The sequence below is a fragment of the Sceloporus occidentalis genome, unplaced genomic scaffold (genome assembly GCF_023333645.1).
Source record: "Sceloporus occidentalis isolate IW3139 unplaced genomic scaffold, rSceOcc1.0.p SCAF_14, whole genome shotgun sequence".
Lineage (NCBI taxonomy): Eukaryota > Metazoa > Chordata > Lepidosauria > Squamata > Phrynosomatidae > Sceloporus > Sceloporus occidentalis.
Window position 1 is genome coordinate 9,105,846 of NW_028316994.1, and position 25,220 is coordinate 9,131,065.

Sequence of the window (25,220 nt, forward strand, 5' to 3'; positions counted from 1 at the left end):
AACATATGAGGATCCTGCCATGGCAACCTACATGATGAAACAATTAGAAGTAGAGACACCGGCAGGGTATATTTTTTTAACTAGTTCCCAGGATCCTCCAACATGACTACTTACCATGTTGGAGGATTCTGGGAGTTACAGTTCAAAAAAGTAACTTTTCCAAATTCTGCTTTGCATATAAATAGGGCAGACGAATAAGAAACCCAGGGTTTCTTGCTGATGTGACATATGTGGCCTGCACCACTTCAGAGTGCAAATGCAGCGCACACAAAAGTTGCTCCAGAATGTATACTCCTTTCATATAGGAAACTGGATGGTTACACAGAACAAGGCTAGAACTCTTCTCTGTGATACTAGTTTTCTACAGTGTATGGTGTATGTGTGTTTGTCAGCGAAGGGAGTGCAGATAATCATGTGAACTCCATTTGCTGTCTACAGAGGTTTGCTGCAGTAAATGGAAAAGAAAAGAAAATGGAAAAGGAACCAAGCTAAATACCTCTCCCTGCCATTCTAGTGTCCCATGGGCAGGACATTTTTGACATGTGGAAACACTCCCAATACTTCCATTCAAAGGGGGTGTGAGTGCATGATTATACTACATTTTTTCCTGCCTGTGTAAATTACATCTCATTTGATGGTTGGACAAAAGTCAAGACTGGCTTTCCAATCCAAAAACATATTTGATTATTAAATGTATAGAGTTTTCCTAACTCCCAGCCTCTCTCTCTTAACCCACTCCCACATCCCATCTAGAAGGCCTGCCTCTGCATTCCTCTTCCAGAAAATTCAGAAGTCCTGGCTCTCAGGCTGCTGCCAAATTCAAGGTCAATCCACACTCCCTTAAGAACTACTTGACGGTGGAGGTGCTTCTTCACTTGGGGCAACTGGAGTCAATGCTGTTTCATCCACCTGGGGTATGCGTTTCCGTTTAAAGAATCCAAACTGGAAAAGAGGGGGAGAGAAATAGGCACTATGACCAACCAAGGAATCAGTGTTTCTGTTACTGCAATAGATGTGATGGGATCTCTCAATTAAAAACAACTGAACGTTCCTTCAGAAGAGATCCAAACTGCTCTAAGCAGCAACACTGAAACTCACTTCTCTTCACCTCCCAATGCTGCTATTAGGTTCTCTGTTGGAGAAATAACAACCAGGCTATGTCTCACTGTATTTCACAAGTAAGGCCAATAGCAGCATCAAGTTGTACAAAGATTTTAACCAGTAATGCAGTAGTAAATTTTGCAGTACAGAAGTTAATCAAGATGTGTATACATACATGGGGCAAGGGGAGACCAAGACAAAGTACAGTACATAACATAATACCCAATGTCTTAAGATCAGTGCGTCTGCAATACTAAGTTCCATTGAATCCAGTAGTGCTCTCTTCTCACTGCCTATGTTCGACATATAAAACACCTGAGGTTTCAGCAAAAGATCTCCAGTTAGATGATGTGTAGCTCTTTAGCTCTGTATTTGAAATTCACTCAGTCTTACAAAGAAGCATTACCATTTAAACTGCTAGTATGGTATTTAGAAGCCCACTCTAGCAAAAGAAAGATGTAGGTTCTGCTTGATGTAGGTTCTCCCATTCTATGGCCTCTATGTTAACCTGACATAATCAATAGTAAAACATGAAACCCTTATTATCAGTTCCTTTAAGTGCCACACCATGAAAGATTCATCGATTTCTCTGGCATTCCAGCCAAATCTCATTGTCCCTGTTTTGAAACAGATTCTAGAACTGTACTCATTCTCCCAAACTTCCCCTTGGGCCTCATTACTGATTTTGACTGGGAAAATTATTTAAACAGAAGGAATGACTCATGGGCTTCCAGCTGTTCTTGGACTGTAATTCCCATTAGCCCCAGCCAACATAGTCAATGGTGAGGAAAGCTGGGAGCTGCTGTCCAACTACATTTTGAAAGCAATACATTTCTCATCCCTGAGTTAATTCATTCTTCCTACAAGTAACCCAATCGTCATTCTCCTGCCCTGGTCATCTTTATATTTTTGGCTTTATTTCAAATGGGGTAGTAGTGAGAGACCTGATCACAGATCACATGTGTGTCATATCTGCTTTGTCACTTGTTCTGACAGATGGCAAAAGTGTCAGGTTATTCCTTACAATATATCAACAGATGTGTACCTTATACAAGACAGCCACCAGAATGGCTAAGAGCAGGATACCACCAATGGTACTGCCAATGATGATGGGAACACGGTTGAAAGGTGAAATCAGCTCCACTTCAGTAATGATCTGTAAATGAGAGGAACAGGACTTAAGTGCTTGCCCTTCAATACTCTCAGCCAGATTTACTCTGCAAGGTAACCCCACTGGCATGTTCAGTTGTTCACATATCTCCAAAACAAATCAAGAAAAGTAGCACCCTACTGCACTGTTTAATTTCTGAGTGAGGAAGAAAAATGGGGTGGGGGGAAATGTTGACTGCACATTTTAGAAGGCTGATTGTGGTGAGAAAGGGGCATTTTTGACATCCTCTGAGGCATTGTAATATAGGGTGCTGAACCTTTGGTTCACCAGAAGTTTCTGGAGTCCATTTCTTACAACCTCCAACCAGCATAGCAGATGGTCAGGAGAAATGGGAACTATAGCCCAAAAATATAAGGAGGGATACAGGTCCCCACCCCTCTCCTAAGTATTATCTCACACATTCCAAGTAACCCATTTCTGTGCTCAGTAACCAGTTGCAGCCTCTGTGTGATGAGCTCAGCGCAGTTCCCTTGGTGTGTGTTCAAAAACCCAGTTGTCTCAAGTTACCTGGCTAAAATGGAATTCTGGGTGATTCTGGAAAAACCTGGTCTCATCGACGACCACAGATGCCTCACTGCGAAGATGAAAACTCTGGGAATCCAGCTGTGGAGATGTAATGCAGATTAAACAAATAATGTTTTGTCCTCCACTTTTCTCCTCTCCTTATTCCACTGTTTGGCAAACCTCAAAAATTAAATTACTTGTATCATCACAAGGGTGAATCTGAAACATCTGCATTAGAGCTAATGGGCTGGCATTAAATCAGCAAAGAAAAACTGACTTGCTAACACTGAACTATGAAACAATGAATGACCTCCTTTCATAGAAAGAATGCTTCCTTCAGTATCACCATTGATGGTGATACCATCAGCACTAGGTCTTCCTGCAAAAGAAAAAACAACCCTGTTTTCCTTCTGGATTTATGCTTGTTCTCTAATCTGAGAGCTCAAAACAAATGTAGTTTTGAATTGGAAGTAACGTCAATTGTGTTTTAAGAGACTGCACTAATTCCATGGGGGGAGTCATAAAAGAGATCTTCCAGTATTTACAACAAATGTGAATATGTGTTTTCTGGCTTTAGGAGTTTACGTATTGTGAAATGCTTTCTTTCTAGTAATACCAAAAGCACTCTTGTGGTTGTTATTTGTTGTCAAGTTGACTTCATGACGCTATGAATGAGAGATCTCCAAGAGATTCTATTATTAACAGCCCTGTTCAGGTCTTGCAAACTCAGAGCTGTGACTTCCTTGACTGAGTTGATCCATCTGTAATGGAGTCTTCCTCTTTTCCTACTGACATCCACTTTTTGCTAAGCATTATTGTCTTTTCCAGTGAGCTTCATTATTTCATGATACTTTGAAAGTATGACAGCCTCAGGTCATTTTTACTTTTAGTGAGATCAGGCTCGATTTACTCTAAGACTCATTCATTTGGCTTGATTTACTCTAAGGCATGGTTTACTCTGGGACTCATTCATTTGTCTTTTTAGCAGCCCATGCTATCCCTAGTGCTCTTTTCCAGCATCACATTTCATATGCATTAATTTTCTTCCTGTCAGCTTTCTTTACTATATCACTTTCAAAATCATACATAGAAATTAAACATACAATGGTCTGGATGATTCTGCTTTTGCTGTTTAATGATATGGCTTTATGCCTTTATGAAGATAGAAGGAAGGAACATCAACAATCTAAGCTATATGGATGACACCATACTACTAGCAGAAAACAAAGACTTGGAACAATTACTAAGGAAGGTCAAGGAAGAAAGTGCAAGAGCAGGCTTACTGCTGTCTAAAGAAAACAAAAATAATGATCACACAGGATACACATGAATTCAACCTGGATAAGGAAAAAAGCAAAATAGTTAAAGAATTCTCATACCTTGGGTCAAACACTGAACAGAACAGAGACTGCAGTCAAGAAGTAAGAAGAAGGCTAGGAATGGAAAAGCTAGTCATCAAAGAATTAGACAAGATCCTAAATGAAAAAAATATACAACTGAGCACTAAAGTTAGAATCATCCAGGCCATTATACTCCCCATCACCATGTATGGATGTGAGAGCTGGAAAGTGAAGAAAGCCAACGGAAAGAAAATAAACTCCTTCTAAATATGGTACTGGAGAAGAGTGCTGAGGATACCATGGATGGCCAAAAAGACAAACAAATGGGTCCTAGAACAGATCAAACTCTCCCTGGAAGCTAAGAGGATGAATCTGAGGCTGTGGTACTTTGGTCACATCATGAGAAGCCATGACTCACTAGAAAAAAAACAATAATACTAGAGGAGGTAGAGGGCAGCAGAATGCCAGATGGATGGGCTCAATCAAAGTGGCCACAGGCATGAATTTGCAGGACCTAAGCAGTGGAAAATAGGGTCTCAACCATAGGGTCACCATAAGTCCAGACTGTCTTGAGAGCAGTTAACACACACACACACACACACACACACACACACACACACACACACACACATTTTATGGTGCAGACATGGGTATTTTTATATATTGTCATACTCTGGAATTCCTATGCAATCAGAAAACATCTCATTAGTCCTTTTTTCAATCTGCCTCGATGAGGGGACAAAGTACAGTGGGCCCTTAGTATGCACTGAGGTTGGGTTCCAAGACCCTCCATGGATAACAAAATCCGTGGATTTTCAAATCCCATTAAATATAGTGGCATAGTAAAGTGGTGTCCCTTGTACAAAATGGCAAAATCAAGGTTTGCTCTGTGTGTGTGTGTGTGTGTGTGTGTGTGTGTGTAATATTTTCAAGTCGTGGAGCTTGAATCTGTGGATAAAGAATCCATGGATAAGGAGGGCAGACTGTATTCTCTTTTTTCCAATATAATCTTTCTTAGACTGTCATTGTCCTTCCTACCTGAAGGAGGTGCTACTTACCTTGCTAGTATTATCTTGTCCATAAAATTCCCCAGAAAAATTAAACTTGACCTGCTGTTTCTCAGAGAGACTGGAAATCAGGCACTGAAACTTGGTGCATATAGCTGCTCCCAGGCACCCTCTCTGTCAAAAAACAAAAGGACCTTGGTGTCAAGCAACAGCTCACAGTCAGCTGTTTCTCAGCCTTGGGTGAAAGGGATCCTTCTATAAACAGAAACAGAAAGTTCCCCCCCACAATAAAAATCCAGACAGGTAGCTGTATTTTCTATCCAGACCTTCTTACCCTGGTTGATTCTTTGAAATTCTTAGCCTTGATGCCCATCCTGAGGGTTAATAATGGCATGCAGGGGAATTGGTTCGTCTAAAAGAAAACATAATATTTTCAACAACAGGGACTTGCAAGAAAATGTTGCAGCAGTGAGTGCTCCTGTTCACCTTTACAGTTAGCTAGCCATACCTGTCTTCCAGGATATTCCAGTTCTACCCCCTACTCCCATTTTCCCTCTCCAAATAGTCCATTAGCACTCTGTGCTACTAAGCCCACTATGCCTACTGAGCATGTATATTTTTCACTGTGCTGTTTTTTGGATGGGCTCTTTGATGAAGAATTACTTGAGTCCCCATATCCCAGTTTGCTGATACAACCTTTTCTTTTGTGCTTTGATTGAGGCACCACAATTAAAGGACAGTGACAAGCTGAAATATGTGCAGAGGAGAGCAATCAAGATGACAAAAGGTCTGGAAGCTGAACCCTATGAGGAATGGCTGGAGGAGCTGGGTGGAAAGAAGACTGAGAAAGGTGACAAGATAGTAGTCTTTAAATATCAGAAAGACTGTCACCAGGAAGGTGGGGTGATCATGTTTTCTGCTGCTCCAGAGAGCAAGACACAAAGCAATGGATTCTAATTACCAGGAAAGAGATCTTGATTAAGTAATTGTTTGACTCTCGGAAGATGAAGATTCTCCTTCATTGGAAGTTTTTTTAAAAAACAAAGATTATATGGCCACCTTTCAAGAGCTTGTAAGTGTTGGATTCCTACACTGATAGGGAGCTATACTAGATCAGGAGTGAGCAACCGTGGTAGGCCTGGGGCCCAATTCCATGACCCATGACACTCTGAGGTCTTCATAGATTACTGGGGAGAAACACAAACCCTCACATTGGCTGGAGGTCCATTTCTCAAAAATAAGTATTACTTTGATGTTAAATACTACAAGGAGGCCTTGCAATCTATTTAAAAAGCAAACTGTTCCACCCAGTAATTTCCAGAAGAAGCAATTCACCCTCTCTTTTGGCCAGAAAAAGGTCAATCTTGGGATTCTGGAGATGACAAGGGACATAATAGCATCCCTGATGGGCCACAAGCCGCCTCAGAGCCAAACGTGGCTACCACTGGACTAGAGGGTCCTTGGGGACCTTTCCAACACTACAATTCTATTCTGCCTCATTTACACACACAACCAGACCTTATAGCACCCCTCCTTGCAAGATCTGCCACTCACCACATCACTGTGGGTTGGGGTCACATTCCAGAAGAACCCCAATTCACTTTTTAAGGGGAGTTCAAAAGTCACATTGACTGGGGTGGAATTTGAACCCATATTTGTAACCTGCAAAATGAAAAGAAAAACAGGAATGGAGAATGATGGATTATATACAAAAAGGAATAGGGAAAACTGCCATAATAATGCAGTAAGAAAATCAGCTATGTGTATCTTTTATTTTACATGTATACGGTAGTTTCAAATATGTTTGGGACTGCTTGAATCAACACCATTTTCTTACTATACAGATCAACAAGTCCCAGTCTGGTGCTCTCCAGATGTGTTGGACTAAAATTCCCACAGACAGCTGGCTAGAGGATTCTGGAAGTTTTAGTCCAACAGATCTAGAGAACACCAGGTTGGGGGATGGATGAGACAAGAGAAAATTAAAGGGCCCTTGCCAACATCATTTGTCTAGTGATGGGAACCCAAAACAAGAGTACCACTGACAGTTGGAGAGAAATTTATTCCCAGTGAGGGAACATGAGAGGTGATCACTGGCTGGAATGAAAGACAGATCATGGATGCACTGAGGAGGGTGGATGGGGGCCAATATATTACCTCATAGGCATGAGTAAGTATTTTCTTCTCTGGATTTTCTGTAGAGAAGTTGAGGTACGTAGTGGACTCAAGCCTAGTAGAGAAGGGAGGGGATAAATGGAGTTCAGTGGTTGGGGGGCACACTGGCCTCCTTAGGAGAGCTTGGAGAGACCCATCCTGTTCTACACCCCTATGGAAAAGAATGCCCCCAATACTGCCAAGACCATTATTGTTGTTGTTGTTGTTATTTTTTTATTGCCTCTCTCCACAGATCAAGGCAGGGAACAATAAGAAATCAAGAATGAACAACGTCAATTAAAACTCAACAATTAAAACATGCAATAGTATAAAAGGACCAAAAAGACATACACATTTTAAAACAATCCACATTTAAATAATCTAAATTCACAATTTAAAAATCATCTCAATAAGGCTGCCGGAAGACACTGCTTTTCAATGCTGTTTTAAATTTGGACAGTGTATTCAGCTGTCAAATCTCTTCTGACAGATCATTCCACAGCTTTTGACTCTCTCTCTCTCTCTCTCTGAGTCATTTTAGGCTCAGGAAGGCCTTTCTTTCCCAACAGAAAGTGATGCAGAACGGAAGTCAACTTCTAGGACTTTCAGTGAGCTTTATCACACTAGCAAGATCCCGTGAAAAAATGGGAGTTACATGCAATTTAAGTTAAATTCAAATTTAAAAAGAACTTGCAAATTCGAAAAGTTTATCACAGTTATTGTTGCTAAAACGAAATAACACGAAGTTAATCCGCAGTTCAAGTGGAGGAAACCAGGAGCTTTTTAAATTCGGTTTGTTCCAAAAGTAAAAAACTGCTGGTTTCCTCCGCTTTCACTGTGGATTAACTTTGCGTTATTTCCCGTTAACTGCGATGTCGTGTGATAAACTTTGGGCATTCCCTTGTTTCCTTCGCATTATATTGCATTTAACTCACATTTTTCTGCGGGATCTCGCTAGTGTGATAAACTCCAGAAGAGTGTTTGTGTATATGCCTTAAGTTGCCTGTTGACGTATGACATCCCGTGAATTTCATAGTGTTTTCTTAAATAAGAAATATTCAGAGGTGCAGGAAGAAGAGAGAAAGGGGAGAGAGGAGTATGGGGAGGGTAGAATTACCCCTTCACAATGACGTCAACTGGGTGTAGCACAGGAAGGTAGCCTGTGGCCTTATTGTCACTCAGGGTCTGCGTGTCGTTCTCATTCTGACTGGAAGACGAAAGACAAAAGCAGAGTGAGGGATACCATATTGGAAACTGCAGAAACAGACAACAGACACATAGTGGCTTCCCTACCTGTGTGCTTGGATGGTGATGGAGACAAACGTGTCATGCCAAGATTCACCTTTAGAAGAGCGGAAGGAAAACTGGAGAAATGCCTTAAAGGAATAAATTAAGTCAATTATTAAGTCTCTATACAGGGACTTCTCCAGCCATACTCACTTGCTGCTTGTCATTTACACTCCCATACTTTCTATACTCTAAACTAAAACATATACTCTCCAATTATATTTGACAGGGACAGTCCTGGTTAACCCTCTGTTATCCCATTTTTTCAGCTGCTTTTAAATTATCAGCTTCTCCCTTCTTCCCACTTCTCCCCTGTGACATGAGTTTACTTCAGTTACTTTAAACTGAGTACAGAGTGAAAAAGTAGTTTGCACTCATAGTTTTTTGTGGGTTTTTGGGCTATGTGGCCATGTTCTAGAAGAGTTTCTTCCTGACGTTTCACCAGCATCTGTGGTTGGCATCTTCAGAGAACCACAGATGCCAGCCACAGATGCTGGAGAAACGTCAGGAAGAAACTCTTCTAGAACATGGCCACATAGCCCGAAAAACCCACAAAAAACTATGGATGCCGGCCATGAAAGCCTTCGACTTCACATTAGTTTGCACTCAATTGATTCAGAGGTAGGAGAGGAGGTAGAATCTTGCCGTTCCCAGAAGGTTCAAGCAAAAGCAAGCTGTTGCAGGCTCTCTTAGCTTGTGTGTTCTTCCTCATTAATAACCTTTGTTGTCTTAACCACATTCTGATTTTGCTTGATCGGTTTTTAATTGATGAAATGATGGAGGGCATGAAAACATAGTATTGAAAAACAGGGCATTCTACTGAGATTTCCATGGGGTTGTGGGATTTCACCATACACATTCTTAAAAGATCATGATTATTTTCACAGACGTGTGAACTAGAAGGTTTCGCTCCCTGGAGAACAAAAGGATGACAATTCTGTGTTTGACCCTCTACTGTGTAGAAATTGGAAGAAGCGTGCAGCCATGCGTGCAATAGCAATTTATTCTGCAATGGCAACTCCACTCTTCATGCTTTCTCTTCCTTTTTTCATTTTGACCAAACACTTTGATTTCAATCTCATGTTCATTTTCCCAGCCCCTTACTTCCATTTCTTACTTGAGTGCCTCTCTTGAGGGCAGGGGGCCTGAAACTGCAGGAGCTGTGATGAGTCGATGCATTCCTTTGAGATCCGTGCATTTTGCAAGCTGGGGACAGACGCCAGTTAGACTTGAAAGAGAGGCAGAGAGAAGTAAAAATCACATGTGAATCAGAAAGAAGGGAAAAAACTTTTATCTGTTTACACAGAAGATGTGACCTGACAAAATCAACAGGCAGATGGATTAAAACGGGCGAAGTCCCTGGCTGCTGCCATACTGCAGAATTAATGCAGTTTGACACCCTTTAACTGTCATGGCCCATCCTATGGAATCTTGGGGTTTGTAGTTTGTTGTGGCACCAGAGTGTTCTGACAGAGAAGGCTAAATAGTTCACAAAACTACAAATCTCAGAATTCCATAGAAGTTAAAAAATGAATTCATAAACAATTTCATCAAGTGATTTTTTTTTAAAAAAAAAAATTTCCTGGGGGACCAGGTGTTATTCCACTTAGAAACCAGCATAATGTAGTGGTTTGAGTACTGGGCTACAACTCTGGAGACCAAAGTTCAAATCCCCGCTTGGCTACGAAAACCCACCAGATGACTGTGGCAAGTCAAATATTCAGCCATCAGAGAACCATGTGATAGGTTTGCCTTAGGGACACCATAATTCAGAAACAACTTGAAGGCACACATCAACCGCATGTGTTACTAATAACATCCAAATCTTAATCCACAAAATTTCAGTTCTCTTTCTAAATCCCCAATATCTCCCACCACCCAGTCTCTTTCTAGTTTTCTTCTCCCAAATCTAACCTCACCTCAGTTGTTCCTTCAACTCACCTGAAGAACTGAAGCCCCCCGAAAGGATAAAATAGGAGAATAGTAAAAGGAAAGGCCTGGTTCATATGCTGTCTCGCCCACATTTTCTAGTTTTACCGTTAAGTTCAATATGAAATTTGGACTCAGTTTAAGACCTATGGACCTGTAAAGAGATAGATATATGGTCAAACCATCAGGAACTCTGTCTTACTTCACCCTTCAGGACCTCAGGCAAATCCTTGCTGAAAACTGGCAATAATGACTGCCTATGGTGAAGGGATTGTGAAGAAATGATTGCAAAGTATTTGGCCTAATGATTTGTTATCAGGGACAGTGAGTTCATATACATAAGTATATGAAACAGCAGTGCTTTGGAAAGTTGCTTTTTGTACTACAGTTCCCAGAATCCTCAGCATGGCCAATTCAAAAAAGGAACTTTTCCAAGTTCTGTAAGATGGACATTTGGGATACCCCCTCTTGTATGCTGCCTGGGGGAGATGATCACCTGGGAACCTTTCATCTAAAGTGCAGAAGAAGCAGCTTACCCTGAAAAGTTGAAGGAGACCCGAAGATCTGACACACAAATATCATCTGGGCCACAGTCTTGCTTGAAGGGAACCTTGTGTTATAAAAGAAGAAGAAAAAGGTGAACAAGGACTAAAAGAGCATACATCAGGAGTGTATAGCGGAAAGGATGCAAAAGCACAGATGAGTGTGGAAGATAGACAGACACAAATCTGTACCATTGTGTTGTTTATTTAATCCAAGTTAAAGTTCCCACAAGCATTCTAGTTTTCTGTAAGGATGGCTTTTTCTTCTGCTTTCCCAAGGCAACTGAGTTATTATTCAGTTTATATTTCCTAGCTGCATTCAGATTTATCACTTCTATCACACTTCTTCTCTAGGGACCTCAGAGTAGCAGTCACAGGATTTCCAGTCAATTACCCTGTCAGGCAGTGACTGACAAGACCTGGATCTGTTCAGAAACCTCAGATTGCTGCCTATCAAGTGTCTTCGCACCAAGGTTATATATTTTCGCCTGATCTGGGCACAGGCTGGACACAGGCTTGAACGGGTGAAAAGGGATCTTATTGCATGCCTTTTTGCCCAACTCATACCCGATCCGGACTCCTGGAGTACTTTTTGAACCTACAATACTTTCCCATCCTTCAAAAAGTATGTCAGGAGTCTGGATTGGGTATGCAATGAGGCTGAGTTGGACAAAAAAGTGTTCAATAAGACCATTTTCACCCGTTCAAGCCCATGCTCAGCCTGTGCCCAAATTGGACAAAAACAGACATGCAATAATCTCCTAGGTTTTCAGTCCCTGGTTATCTATACTTCTAAAAAACCTTTTAGCTGCATTAAAACAACCCTTCACAGATTTTCAAACCAAACTGCCTGCAATTTGACCCAGGTGCTGAAAAGTGTATATACTAGACTTGATATTTACAGCTCCCAGAATCCCACAGCTAGCGTAACTTCTGTTCATGCTAACTGGTGGGCCCTGAGACCTGTAGTCTGAAAAAGTAACAGGATAGTTCAAAGAATGTTGGACACAGAATAAGAAAACCTGAGTTCAAATCACAGTAGTCTTGAACCAGTTTATTTGGGGCCATTTAGTCTCATCCTATCCTGCCTTGCAGGGCTGCTGAGAAAGCAGAAATGAAACAATCCATATGTACAACCACCAACAGCTCTTTGAAGACTGGACAGGATTCAAAATGAAACTGTTGTGAAACTCCAAGCACTCAGAATATCCCTTCTCCTTGATAGAGGAAACATTTGTTGAGAGTTCAGAAGAGTTACCATTTTCAAACCACAACTCTCAGAACACATCAACTACAGAAAGCTTCTCTGCAGTGAGGAGCAGAAGTCATTAGCCATACCACTGACCATGCTGGCTGGTATTTTCTGGGACTTGTGATCCCAAAAGTAACTTCAGCAAGTGTCCCAGGTTATGGACATGATGGGAAGTAACCAAAAAGTAGCACCTCAACCACAGCAGATAAGTTAGTTTCAGGGTCAAGGATCGGTCGGAGATTCCTGGCAGAGACATCTGGTTGTCCTTCAACAGAGAAGTTAGCTTGCAATGCAAAGGGAGAGAAAGTGTCATCCAGGCAGCCCTGGGGGGGAAATGAAAAAAAGGATCACAAGTTGTATCAGTACATTGTCTCCCAAAATGTTAAGAGGCAATAATTGGCCTCACAGCAATTAAACATTGTTCCTCTAACAGGATGTTTTTTTGCTATGAGATTTTTTTTTTGGGGGGGGGGGGCTTAGCTGTATTGAATCTGAGTGATTAGCTGCAAGTCAGCAATTATTTCTAATTCCTAAGAGTTACAATAGCAAACACATGTAAAAGTTTACTCTTATGACTGGCTTCTGTGCCTGTGTTACTCCTGTGAATTGTCAAAGTGCAAAACATCTTAAAGCCCTACTACTCTGCATTACATAGGAAGCAACATACAGAACTTGAAGAGGTGACCTTTTTGGACTATAGTCCCCAAAACTGACTAAGGTGGTAAGTGGGAGATGTAGTCCTAAAAGTCTAGGGAGAGCATTCCAAATCTAAGGGAACTGCTCCCAACATTGTTTGTTGTCACAGGCCCGGTACATACCTCTAGGAATGTCTAGGCTGGCAGTGCCCTGTTTTTCCGTGGAGGGATGCCGCAGCAGCCAAACTGCCCGACATCCTTCCACCCCAAAAAGAACCAGGACAAACTGGGTTCTTTTTGGGTCGCTAGGCAGATGTCATGAGTGCGCCAATGGCATACCCATGACATAAGCAATGTGCAACAACATGTATATGCTTGCGTGTTGCTTACACCAAGATGGCGGCGCTCAAGTAGGTGGGCTGCCGCTGTGCCGTGCTAGAGTTAGGGACCGTCCGGTTGGTGCGCAGTCCCTAACCCTAGAATCGGCAGTGGCACAGCGCATCTTGGAGGTATGTACCGGGCCCCAGTTTCCTGCAAAGATTCTTAGAAATTGTTTGGTAGTGATGGGTTCAGAATTCTGTAGAAGAGATAGAATTTGGGACCATACTCTCCAACATTTTGCAGATGAAAACTGGGACATGTGTGGCCAAGCAACATCAGAATGTGGCCAAGATGACAAAGGTTTCAAATCAAGAACACACAAGGTAAGAGAGGCTGTAGCAGTTTGTTTTTGCCTAAAATGACTGGGAAGAACAAGATTCTGTATTTTCCTCTTTTCTCCCTGCCATTGAGTTGTTGTATTTTGCACTTTGAAGCAACTGAAGTAAGCTGAGGACAAAGGTGGAGAGTGGGAGGAAGAGAAAGAAATTAGGACATTTTAAAAGCAGATGAAAAAGTGGGGCAATGAATGATTAATCGGGGCCATCCCTGTCAAATAGGGATAGTTGAAGAGTATGGGAGATTCCTCACATAACTATCCCCAGGCACCAACATGTACAAGAATGTCAGTTCCCAAGATTCCCAGTAGCATATTCATCCCTACCAGAGCGTGGAGGGCCTTTTTGACACACATTGTCATCATTCCAACACGGATGATTTCTGAGATGCTAGACCTCTCGTTCTCAAACATAAGTCTTGGCAGAGATTGGGCACCACCAGACCGGGCTGCGTCAGACTGGAGAGTAAACTTGATGGTAGCCCTCAAAGTACCTAGTAGGAAAAGAAAAAAAGAAAAAATTAACAGAGCAGGACAAATGTGAATGAGGGAAAGTCATTGAGGGAACCCACAAGTCACTCCAACAGGTTAACATATGAGTAGGGTATGAATCAGTGTAGGAATCACTGAGAAAATTAGGAAGTCAGAGGGAATTCTTGAAATGAAACATAATTTAAAATAAAAAATAAAATGAGTAATACTAGCATTAGTATTGGATGTTATTCTATTTTTAACAACCCAGTCATCTTACAATTTCACTCTAAAAAATAGTTCTTTCAATCATTTAGCTGAAGGAAATAGTGGGGAAAATGAAGGGGGAAATAATGCAAAAATAAGAAACAACAGCAGAGGAGGTAAATAAGAGTTCTAAGGCAAAATGAGGAAGTGAAACAAAATCTTAAGTGGGAACAATGAAAAAAGATTGTATACAGAATATTCACAAAAGAACTAGGCAAATAATGTTTGGGGTAGTTGGGTGAACTTGATGGCAAATAACAAGAAGGCCAGGTTCTTACCACTGCTCCATTTTGTACTGATGGGTTTCAGGGTGAAGCAAAGACTGAGATTGCCATGCAGGCCAACACCCAAATCTTTCCCACTTCCACAGTTAGGGTGATCCAGCGAGATCGGGGAAGGAGAGAAACTCAGAGAAGAGATGACAGTGAAAACAGGTCTGGATCTGGAGGGCAGGAGACAGAAGAGATTACCTTTCTCAACTAGCACCTGTCCATGTCCCTGCCCAATGTTTCCAGTGGAGAACCTCAGTCTGTTTACTAACCTGGCCCAAATGAGTTGAATCAACCACAGTAATTTGCTGAGATAGCACTTGGAAAAGTTACCTTTTCAGGTACAACTCCCAGAATACTCATGCTGGTTTTGGACATTCTAGCAGTTGTAATGGTCATAATGATTGGGAGATTCTGGAAATCCCAAAAGACCACTTTTCCAAGCTCTGGGAAGAGTTGCTGTCTTCAGGGTTCCCACATATTTGTGCCTGATATTTATCCCACTTCCCCTTTAGTTCCATAAAAACAGACACCATTCAGGAATTAGCAACTGGGGCCCATCAGATCTTTTGGACTACAATTCCGATAATCTCTGTCCCCTGGCTATGCTGACTCCATTTTAGGAGAAATGTAATTCAAAATATGCCTAGCTCTTGATAGAACATATCAATTCGCTCTTTGCAGGTTCATGTGTCAAGAGCCTACTGCACCTCCAGTTTCTCTACCACAATGAGACAGCATCACAGCTGATAGAAGGGGGTAACAATTGTCTCATCAGCCTGCTGATGATGCCCCTTGTATGTCAGCCTCATTCTTAATGTTGCACCCATGACAAACCATACCAGGATAATACAGGTGGCCACTCAAGAAATGTTACTTTTTGGATTACTACTCAGAATCCACCTACCAGGATGAGTAGTGGCCATTACAGCTGTGGGATTCATTGAGTTAATAATGCTCCCCCAAAATAACATTCTCAAGTTCTGGATACTTCTCCATTGTTCATACAACAGGCTTACGTGGTGTTCTTTCATCTCATTTGGGCATTAGTATTTGGATAACCCTGTAGCAATGCACACACCTCAAAATCACAGATGAAAACTGGGACATGTGCGGCCAGTCAGCCTCAGGGTATGATCAAAATGGCACAAGTCTTCAGTTTGGAAAAATACACAAGTTATGAGAGGCTGCAGCGGTTTGGTTTTGATTAAGTCTACAGGAATGGGCAAGATCCCATCTCTTCTCTCCTCTCCTCTCCCCACTGTTGAGTTAATGGAGTCACAACTACTTTTGCACTTTGAACTCAGTTTTCATGAGGATAAAGGAGGAAGTGGAAGGAGAAGAGAAAAACTGATAGGATGTTTTAAAATCAGCTGAAAAAGTGGGATGACAGAGTACTACTTGGCTTTGGTACTTTCCCTGCTAAATTGAAGGTCAACATGGTGGGAAATGTGATACATTTCCAATCTCAAGAAGTCTAGTTCATTTCTTCTTGCCCTCAAGTCAGTTCCATCACCACATCACCCATGCCTACCGAAGTATCACTGCAGTTCCTAGTGCTCCAACAGCTAAGTCAGTCAGTTCATCCCCACTTAGATCCAACTTTCCCTGGATGGACTGTCCAAAAAAGTGGAGCATGGTTGAGAAAGAAGAGGCAGAAATACGCTATATGATGGAGGAGGAGAGAAAGAGAAAAGGAAAGTTGGTTACATCAGCAGCTGATTGGAAGCATCTTCAGCTTGATTATTTTTCCTGTATTTCATCCAGGGAAGAAACTTTTGTGAAGGAAATCATAACCAATTGATTAGATCAGTTTTAATGCATTAATTGGTTAACCGATTATACCTACATAAATTTAAGATATGACCGTGCACCAGAGCTCTCTGACAGACCAAGGTGAATACCCAGTCAAATGGAAAACCCCAGGATTCTGTAGGCTAGAGTTATAGCAGTTAAAGTGGTGTCGAACCACTTTAATTTTGCAGTGTGGATACATCCATTGTCTCCTCTAGTACAAGCAGCCACTTAATGCAAATCTTTTATGATTGTCATGTGATTATTTTCTCACTGCATTTTAAGAATAGGGGTTGGAATGGTAATGAAGTCACTTCATGGAGAAAGTATGTTACTGCCTGGATTGTATTTGTTTCCCAACAACCCTGTGAGTTTCATACTATTTCTATTACATCAGTGTACATTGGCAGCTCTAAGGCAGCAAAAGTGGCCAAACTACAGTTGGAATGTCTGAATCTGGATATCATAGGCCAGCTTTCCTCACCCTGAAGCCTTCTAAATACTTTGGACTATAACCCTCACCATTCCTAGCCACTCAGCCTGGCCCAGAATATATCTAGAGGGCACTGACTTGAAGAAAACTAGCCTAGACCCAAGGCCATCCCTTTAACCACCGAACATCACTGCCTTGCTTAGAATGCTCTGCATTTCACCTGCTTTGACTCTCAGGCTCACCTGGTTGTGCACATCCCTGAGTCTGTCCACTTCTCCCAGGAAGATGTAAATGGCGCCATGGTCTTCATCCTCCATGGGGGCACCTATCACCACATCAGCCAGACCATCCCCATTCACATCCCCTAATGAGGAGAGCGCTGCCCCAAACTTGCCTAGTCCATTGTCAGGAATGCCGCGAAGGGTCTGGAGGTGACTAAGTTGACCCTGGAATGAGAGATATTAATTTATGTGAAATATGTACACCTTGCCTTATTATATATGTCAAGGCAGCTCACATAGTCAGCAGTAACATGATGGGCACCAACGCAGACAATATAAACAATAAATAGTTATAATGAGAAGCCACAGGTAAAACAGAATTTTAATACAGTCATTTAAACACACACACACTTCCCACAGCATAGCTTCTCAGGTTTTGTTGGTTGTTTGCTGGTCTGTGTCCATTTGTTCCATTCTTTTTAGGAGGCTGTTTGTAGTGATTTTTCTGGATCTGCACTAAAGCTCTACCAAAGATTTTTTAAAACTAGGAACTTTCCCACTTTTAACTAAGTTTGCAGCAATTGAAATAAGCTGAGGACAAAGGGGGAAGTGGGAGGAGGAGAGAGAGACTAGGACATTTTAAAAGCATCTGAAAAAGTGGGATGACAAAGGATTAACTGGGGCTGTCCCTGTCAAATCAGGACAGTTTGAGGATATGAACTGGTTTATGCAGATGGAGGGGCCTGATTTTCTTCAGGACCACTGCCACAGATAAAATGTCGCCCCTTCTCCAATGGTCCTCTGCTTCTATTTTTCATCCATCCTATTTAAATTTTTTAAAGGTAGAGATAAACTGCTTTTGCACAATTTAACTTCGCATCTAGTTTGGTGCTAGTAAAAACACAAAACAACAAGGAAAAGCAGAAGAGGAAGCCAGACACAGGAGGAAAGTAAAAAGATAGCCTTTAATCCAGCTTTTTACAACCACCTTCAGATGTGTTGAACTTTAGATCTCATCATCCTAAACCAGTAGGACAATTGCCCATGTCTGGGAATGATAGGGGTTGCAGTACAACGTGCCTGAAAGTTACCAGGACTGGGAAGGCTGCTTTGAATTTTTCTTGAAATGGATAAATGGGTGCAGACAAATATCTCTTTTACCAAATGCAAACAGGTTTTCCCCATCCTTGCCCCCCTCTTTGCCACCCAAGATTCTGAAGATTCCAATGGTTTTGCTCACCATGTTGCTTAAACTGCAGACCTCAACAAGGCCTCCTTGTGTGCCATTGTAGTAAAATGGAGCCCCAATTAGAATGAGGTCAGTATTTCCATTTCCATTTAAGTCCACAGCAGAAAGCTCAGCACCATAATAAGAACCAATCTGAAAAGAGACGGAAACACACTACTGACTATATTGTGAGGGGGTGGGGGTTACAAAGATTAGGAGAAATTAAGACCAACTAAATGACAGATCTTAATTCATGACAAAACTAGCAAGACTTCTGTTTGATTTTAATGGGGGGGAGATATGTTTCAGTATTAGGAATATAAGAAAGCACATCCTCCAAAATTTTGCAGATGAAAATTGGGACCATGTTTGGCCAAGCAACATCAGAGTGTGGTCATGATTGCAAAGGTTATTAATGAGGAAGAGCATATAAACTAGGAGGGCCTGCAGCAGTTTGCTTTTGCCTAAACCAAAGGGAAAGATTTGCTCCTTGCTCTTCTCTCCCCACTGCTGAGGTGTTCTTGTTTAGCACTTTGCGCTTTGCACTCAGTTTGCAGCATTTGAAGTAAGCTGAGGACAAAAGGAGAAAGTGCAAAGAGAAAGAAGAAACTGGGACGTTTTAAAAACAGCTGAAAAAGTGAAGCAACAGAGGATCAATCAATTTCTTTGACGACAAGTCTTGCTGCTTCTTCTGCATGTCTGAAGTAAAACATTGGATAGTTTTTTGTGGGTTTTTCGGGCTATATGGCCATGTTCTAGAAGAGCTTCTAGAGGAGCTCTAGAAGAACATTGTTCTAGAACATGGCTACATAGCCCAAAAACCTACAAAAAACTATGGATGCCGGCCATGAAAGCCTTCGTCTGCACATTAAAACATTGGAGTTTATCACACTGGGGACCATTTCAGCATTAAAGAGAGATTAATTTAAAGCATCCCACAAATAAAGCAAAAATTGTGAGTAATTGCGTGAATGATTATCACACACACTTACACAAATGAAGTGATATCGGAAATGCAGTCGCTGAAATCCCAGAATTAAAAAGATGTGCATTAATGCTTCTTTGTGACCACTTTAATGGCGGGTTTTGTGCGACTTCATGTGAAATCGATTAGCATAATTACGCGATATTTCCAGGGCATTCACAGGATAAGCTCCCGATCTCCGTGTGATAAACTCCAATCTCAAGATGTCAACTAGGCCTAGATTATTTCTATATTTGCTGAAAATATTTTACATCCTTGCCTTTATTTTAAAGTGGAACTTCCAGCCAAATAAGAGGTGATTAAAAGACTGAAGTTCACTCCAATTTCTTCCCTCACCTGTTTGCCTCCGATGCTCTCCATTAATGTCCTGCTCTGTTTTTCAAAGAGGACAACCTTCCCGATGTGCTGATATCGTGGTGCCCCAACTACATAAAACGTTCTTTGGCCACGATGAGCTAGAGCCATCGAATAACCTATTGGAAACCAGGAAGAAGAAGGTTATGGCTGTCAGATTTGGATAACTGGTTCCAGGCATGTGATGGAGAGAATGGGCTGCTTGCTAGCTACACTCACCCAGATACGAGAACTCGAAGCCACTATCAGACCCATTCAGGAAACTGGTTTGAGGAGGGTTTCCCAAGAACTCTACCTCCAGACCCCCAGACCATTCATAAGAACCAACGGTGCCAGATACTACGTGTTCCTGGATAGGAGGAAAGCAAAGTGAAAAGGGGTAGGGGTATGAGAACAGATGGACACCACACATGTCTTCTCCTTTCCCTTAAGGCAAGGTTCCAAAACACACTGCAGAAATAATCTAGTTTGAAACCACTTTAACTACCCTAGCTTAGTGCTAGGGAGTTCTGGGAACTGTAGTTTTGTGAGACAGTTAGCCTTCTCTGTGAGAGATCTCTGGTGCCACAATAAAGTATAGTTCCCAGAATTCCCTAGCAGTACACCAGGGCAATTAAAATGATCTCAGACTAGATTATTTCTGCAGTGTGTTTTGGGCCAAGGATATGAAACCTTTGGCCAAAGCTTGGAAACATTTTCCCCCTGCATTACACCTGTCAGAACCTCTCAGCCTACTTAACCAAACCATACTAAAGCCAAGGGTGAGAGCTTTGTTAAATTTTGTGCAACAAAACAGCATGGCTTTTTACATGAAATCATGCAGTTTTTAGGCTTTTTTAAAAGGCATTCTTTGTGAAATCATTTAATTTTTATTATTTCATTTAAACACATTGTTATGATTTCTTTTTTAAAAAACGGCTTCCTAAAAGAAAATACAGAATTCTTTTTACTACTTAATCTTGCAAATGGCCCATTCCATTCCCACCTGTAGAATAATAACATACAAATGAAATAGCACTGTACCACAAGTGAGAACAACTGTGCTGCAGAGTCATACTGGCAAAATATGGCTTGGGGGAAATCATTTTGTAGACTACTACTGCTCGGCTTTGGAAACCCACTGGAAAACCCAGTATCACAGCCTCAGAAAAACCTGTGGTAGATTTGCCTTAAGTCAGAAACAACTTAAAGACACACAACAACAGCAACAAGGTTTTTCTACTCACTGCATTGAAAAGGGTGCTGAATCCACCTTGTGAAAATTCTTGCTGAAATGAGCTGCTAGATGAATTTTCAAAGGTTCCTTTTCAGAGAACAAAAGGAAGATGGCGTCACTATTTGGGTTTTCTGAAAACATCATGTTAGAGCATAATAAATGGGCAAAATGCTCCTAGCCCATGGCACTTCTATCTTGGTGACAATCACAGAATTATTAGGCTTTTAAGAAAATTCAATATCCATCCAGCCCCATGCAAGTGATCCCCTTGCAGTTGTTACTCCTGGGTAGAGTTTGATTCTGTGATGAGCATCAGAAGACCTTATGGAAGTGTGCCATTCCCTTCAGGGCCAAAAAAAAGTTGTTGATCACACTGGTCCTATTCATTTTCAGCAGTGCAGGGAAGACATCTTCATATGTCAGTGAGGAGAAGGAGTAAACCACATGAGAACATCCTTCCTCTCATCATTGCTGGGAAATCCATCCATCCTTGCACTAAAGGCCCATGTGCCCTATAACTCTATATCTGCAATGCAGAAATAATCCAGTTTGACACCCCTTTAATTGACATGGCTCAATGCTATGGAATCCTAGGAACTGTAGTTTGTTGTGACACCAGAACTCTCTGACAAAGAAGGCTAAATATCTCAAAAAAACTACAATGTTCAGATTTCCCTAGCATTAAGCCATCACAGTTAAAATGGTATCAAAATGGATTATTTCTGCAGTGTGGATGCAGTTCAAATGAACCTGCTTGGGATTTGAGATCCTCAGGAGAAAACTTCCTCTGTCCCATCACCATCACAGGCATGTTTGGTGAGAACATAGGCGAGGACCTTCTCCATAGCTGCTCCTGGTCAGATGATGGACTTCCATCCCCTGAGAGGTTAGGCCCTCTCTGTCCTTTCTTTCTACCAGTGGACAAAGACCTATTTGTTCAGATAGGCCTTCAGTAGTCAACTGGCTATTGCAGAACAGTCTTTTAATGGGTAATGGGAGTGTGCTATACTTTATCTTCACTATTCAATTTCAGATGCTTTTTAAAAATGCTTTAAATTAATAGAGGTTTAGAGGAAAAATTGTTTCATTTTTTAAACTTTGATACGTTTTATTGTTTTAGATTTGTTTTGTTCAAGTCAGCATGAAAATCTAGGGTGGGTTTTTTTTCTCCAGAAATTATTTGAAAGGGGGGGGGGGGAGAGTAATCAAAAAAGGATCAAACCTTCAATGCCAAAAATCTTATTTTGCAGCTCTTTTTGAAGACTCGAAAGGGCGTTGAAACCCTTTACATGGAAAACATTTTTGGCTGAGGAGGCAATGTTGCGCAGTTCATCTTGATTTCTAAGAAACTCCTTACCTACCTGAAACACACAAGAGAGAGATTTGCTGGGATGAGTTAAGAAATTTCTACTAGCCCTTCTAGAAGAACCCAGGAACCACAGTCAGTGGTGAAGAATACTGGGAGCTGCATTCCAACAACATCCAGAAAGCCATATGATTTCCACACCTGTTGCAATCCAAACTCCCATCACAGTCTGAACAATTTTCCCTACCAACCTGTATCTCTGAATCTTCAGGGAAGGTGATTTCATCAATCCTGCCACCCTCCCAAGACCATTTGGTGGGAACACTAGATAGGGACTTCTTGGTGGCTGCCCATAGGCTCTGGAACTTTTTCCCTAAAGAGATTATACTTGCCTCTTCCTTCTGTCATTTTGTCAACAGATGAAGCCCTTTTCATTCCAACTGTCTATGGGGGAACTGACTATTTCTACAAAAATAGTGCCTTCCTTAGTTTGCTGTATTATTTTGCTTTTAAATGCATGTCTTAAATGATTTAAATTCCATAGATAATTTCATGCTTTTAAATGTTTTAACGATTTATCTATGTGTGTTTTTACAATTGGCCATCCACATTTGTGATTTTCACTTTTTTGTGGATTTGATTATTTGCCAATTTGATTAATACGTTCTCTCTAGGAATCTCTAAGTCCTTCAGCTCAACTGTCAAAAGCTGAGCATAGAGTTGTGCTGGAGAACCTACATGTTTCTAAACACTTCTCTAAACTTTTCTGGTTCCTCCAGGATGATTCTATGATCTACTTCTGGCAAATGTTGATCATAAAGTTACACTGGAGGACCTGGAGATTCCTAGAGAGCTGTTCTCTTAGGTTAAAAGAATAACTTTTTTTTTATTTGCACCACATTTATGGGGTTCCTTAACCCCTAACCTCAGCAAATGTGGAGGAATAACTCTACTTGCGTTTTATCTTGCAAGCTTCCCAGCTTTTGGAAAAGTTGGAGTACAAATAGAGTATACAGATAAAATCATACAAGACAATAATTTCCAGAAACACTGCCACCATACCACCCTTCAGCCATACCCCAATGGCATAGCGGATGATGCCTTTTTTATCAGCATCTTCCTTTGCTATTGCAAATGTGTTCGTATTGTCATTGGATTGGCCATCGGTCAGAACAATGAGGACTTTCTTGCTGTGAGGCCTCATGCCACGCTGAGGGATAAAGACCTTATTCCTGCAAGAAAGTTAACAAACATCTGGTCAGGTCTAAGTGAGCAGGAGATAAAAGGGACCCCATCCCAGACCCCCATCTCCTTGATACTACTCACACTACAAAGCGGATGGCAGTGGGGGTGAAGGTATTTCCCTTGATACGTTGGAAACTACGGATATCATTCTCAATCTGGCCTTCACTTGTGTTATACTTAGCAAAATCAAAAACAGTGTGGGGTTCAGTAGAGAACTGGACTGCAGCAAACTGGGTGGAGGAGGAAAAGAAAAATTAATGACTCAACTATAAAGTACATACACATCTTACACAATACAGTGAAGAATACAGATCCACAATGGCACTATTAGTATTGTTCATCAAATCTTTTATTTATTCATTAAAGGTAACTGTCACACTCCATCTAGCCTAATGCATCTCAGGCTATCTGATGTGGGGGACCAGCAATTCCCCCCTCTGATATGCCAGAGACAAGTACTAGTTAGCTGCAACTCTTTCTTTCTTTCCTGGAAACTTTGAGCAGCCAATGGTTCATGGACCAACACATGTCCACAAACCACCAACTAACACTGATCTAGACCATTTTGCACCTCCTCCCATCTCTTTTATCAGCTGAGCAGGCTGGACAAAAAGTACACACTGTAAATTTAATTACTCTCCCCATATAATATCTTCCTCATTTCAGTCTTGCTCCTGAGAGTTCCCACATGCAACAGGAATTTAGTAGGCTGCCAGAAAAGTCCACATGTGCTAGGTAAAAGAATGTAGAAGCAAAGGCATCCCTGCATGCTCTTATTCAGCACAATCATGGTGCAGCAGTGTCTGTGTATTTTGCAACAAAACAGACACCTGCAGCAAGTTGCATGGGAGGCCTCAAGTAAGTACATGGAGTCCACATGCTGACCATATTGCAAGCTGACCATATGCATTAGATAGAACTCAAAGTGGTTTTTAACAATTAAAATAATATTACACTGGAAATGCTGGAGACAACACAGCCATATTAAATAATCATTATCTGCCATGGCTCCATCGTGTAGAAATCTGTCATTTGTGGTTTCATATGGTACTTAAAATCCTCTGCCAGAGAGCTCTAATGCTGTAGTTCAGGGAGCAAGCTAAAAAATTCAATAGAGGTGATATGATAGCCTTGTTTAAATATTTGAAGGGATATCATATTGAGGATGGAGCAAGCTTGTTTTCTGCTGCCCCAGAGAATAGGATCCGGAACAACGGATGCAAGCTACAGAAAAAGTGATTCTACCTAAACATTAGGAGGGACTTCTTGACAGTAAGAGCTGTTTGACAGTGGAACACACTCTCCCAGAGTGTGGTGGAGTCTCCTTCTTTGGAGGCCTTTAAACAGAGGCTGGACATCCATTTCTCGAGGGTGCTTTGATTGTGCATGGCAGGGGGTTGGATGGATGGCCCTTGTGGTCTCTTTCAGCACTATGATTCTATGAATTCTAAGTCCATCACTGAAATGCTAACATTTTGTTTTACATGTAATCAAAATTTTGAGGTTTAAAATGTCCTGCAATACCTTGGGTGTCTCTCATGAGTATACCTTGCCTAAGAAAATCCTATGAAATTAATGGGATTGCCATAAATCAGCAGGTGACCTGAGGGCACATTCACATACATCAATGATCAAAGCCTACTTTTGGCTGAAAACAATCTATCTACGTACACCTCCCACAAGCCAGTCACTCATCATCAACATGCAGTGTTCCCACAGACACTTTTTAATTGCTCCCACCTGTACATCCTTTTTTTGCACAGATTTCATTAGATTCAGGAAAAAGTTTTGCAT

General features: G+C 41.4%; 1 protein-coding gene across 1 annotated transcript; it reads right to left on the minus strand.

Moving 5' to 3' along the window:
- Nucleotides 1–158: 158 nt before the first annotated feature.
- On the minus strand, nt 159–25,220 carry LOC149303813 (integrin alpha-X-like). Its single transcript, XM_089480382.1, has 25 exons — nt 25,167–25,220; nt 23,508–23,656; nt 23,260–23,413; nt 22,098–22,236; nt 20,886–20,962; nt 19,879–20,008; nt 19,642–19,778; nt 18,333–18,473; nt 17,114–17,317; nt 16,179–16,309; nt 14,654–14,817; nt 13,965–14,131; nt 12,479–12,610; nt 11,030–11,103; nt 10,506–10,647; nt 9,682–9,792; nt 8,571–8,653; nt 8,395–8,484; nt 7,281–7,353; nt 6,678–6,785; nt 5,458–5,535; nt 5,175–5,297; nt 2,780–2,875; nt 2,147–2,257; nt 159–942 (listed from the first exon to the last, which is right to left on the minus strand). The coding sequence occupies exons 1-25, from the start codon at nt 25,218–25,220 to the stop codon at nt 841–843; spliced, it is 2,970 nt and encodes a 989-aa protein (XP_089336508.1). The 3' UTR covers nt 159–840.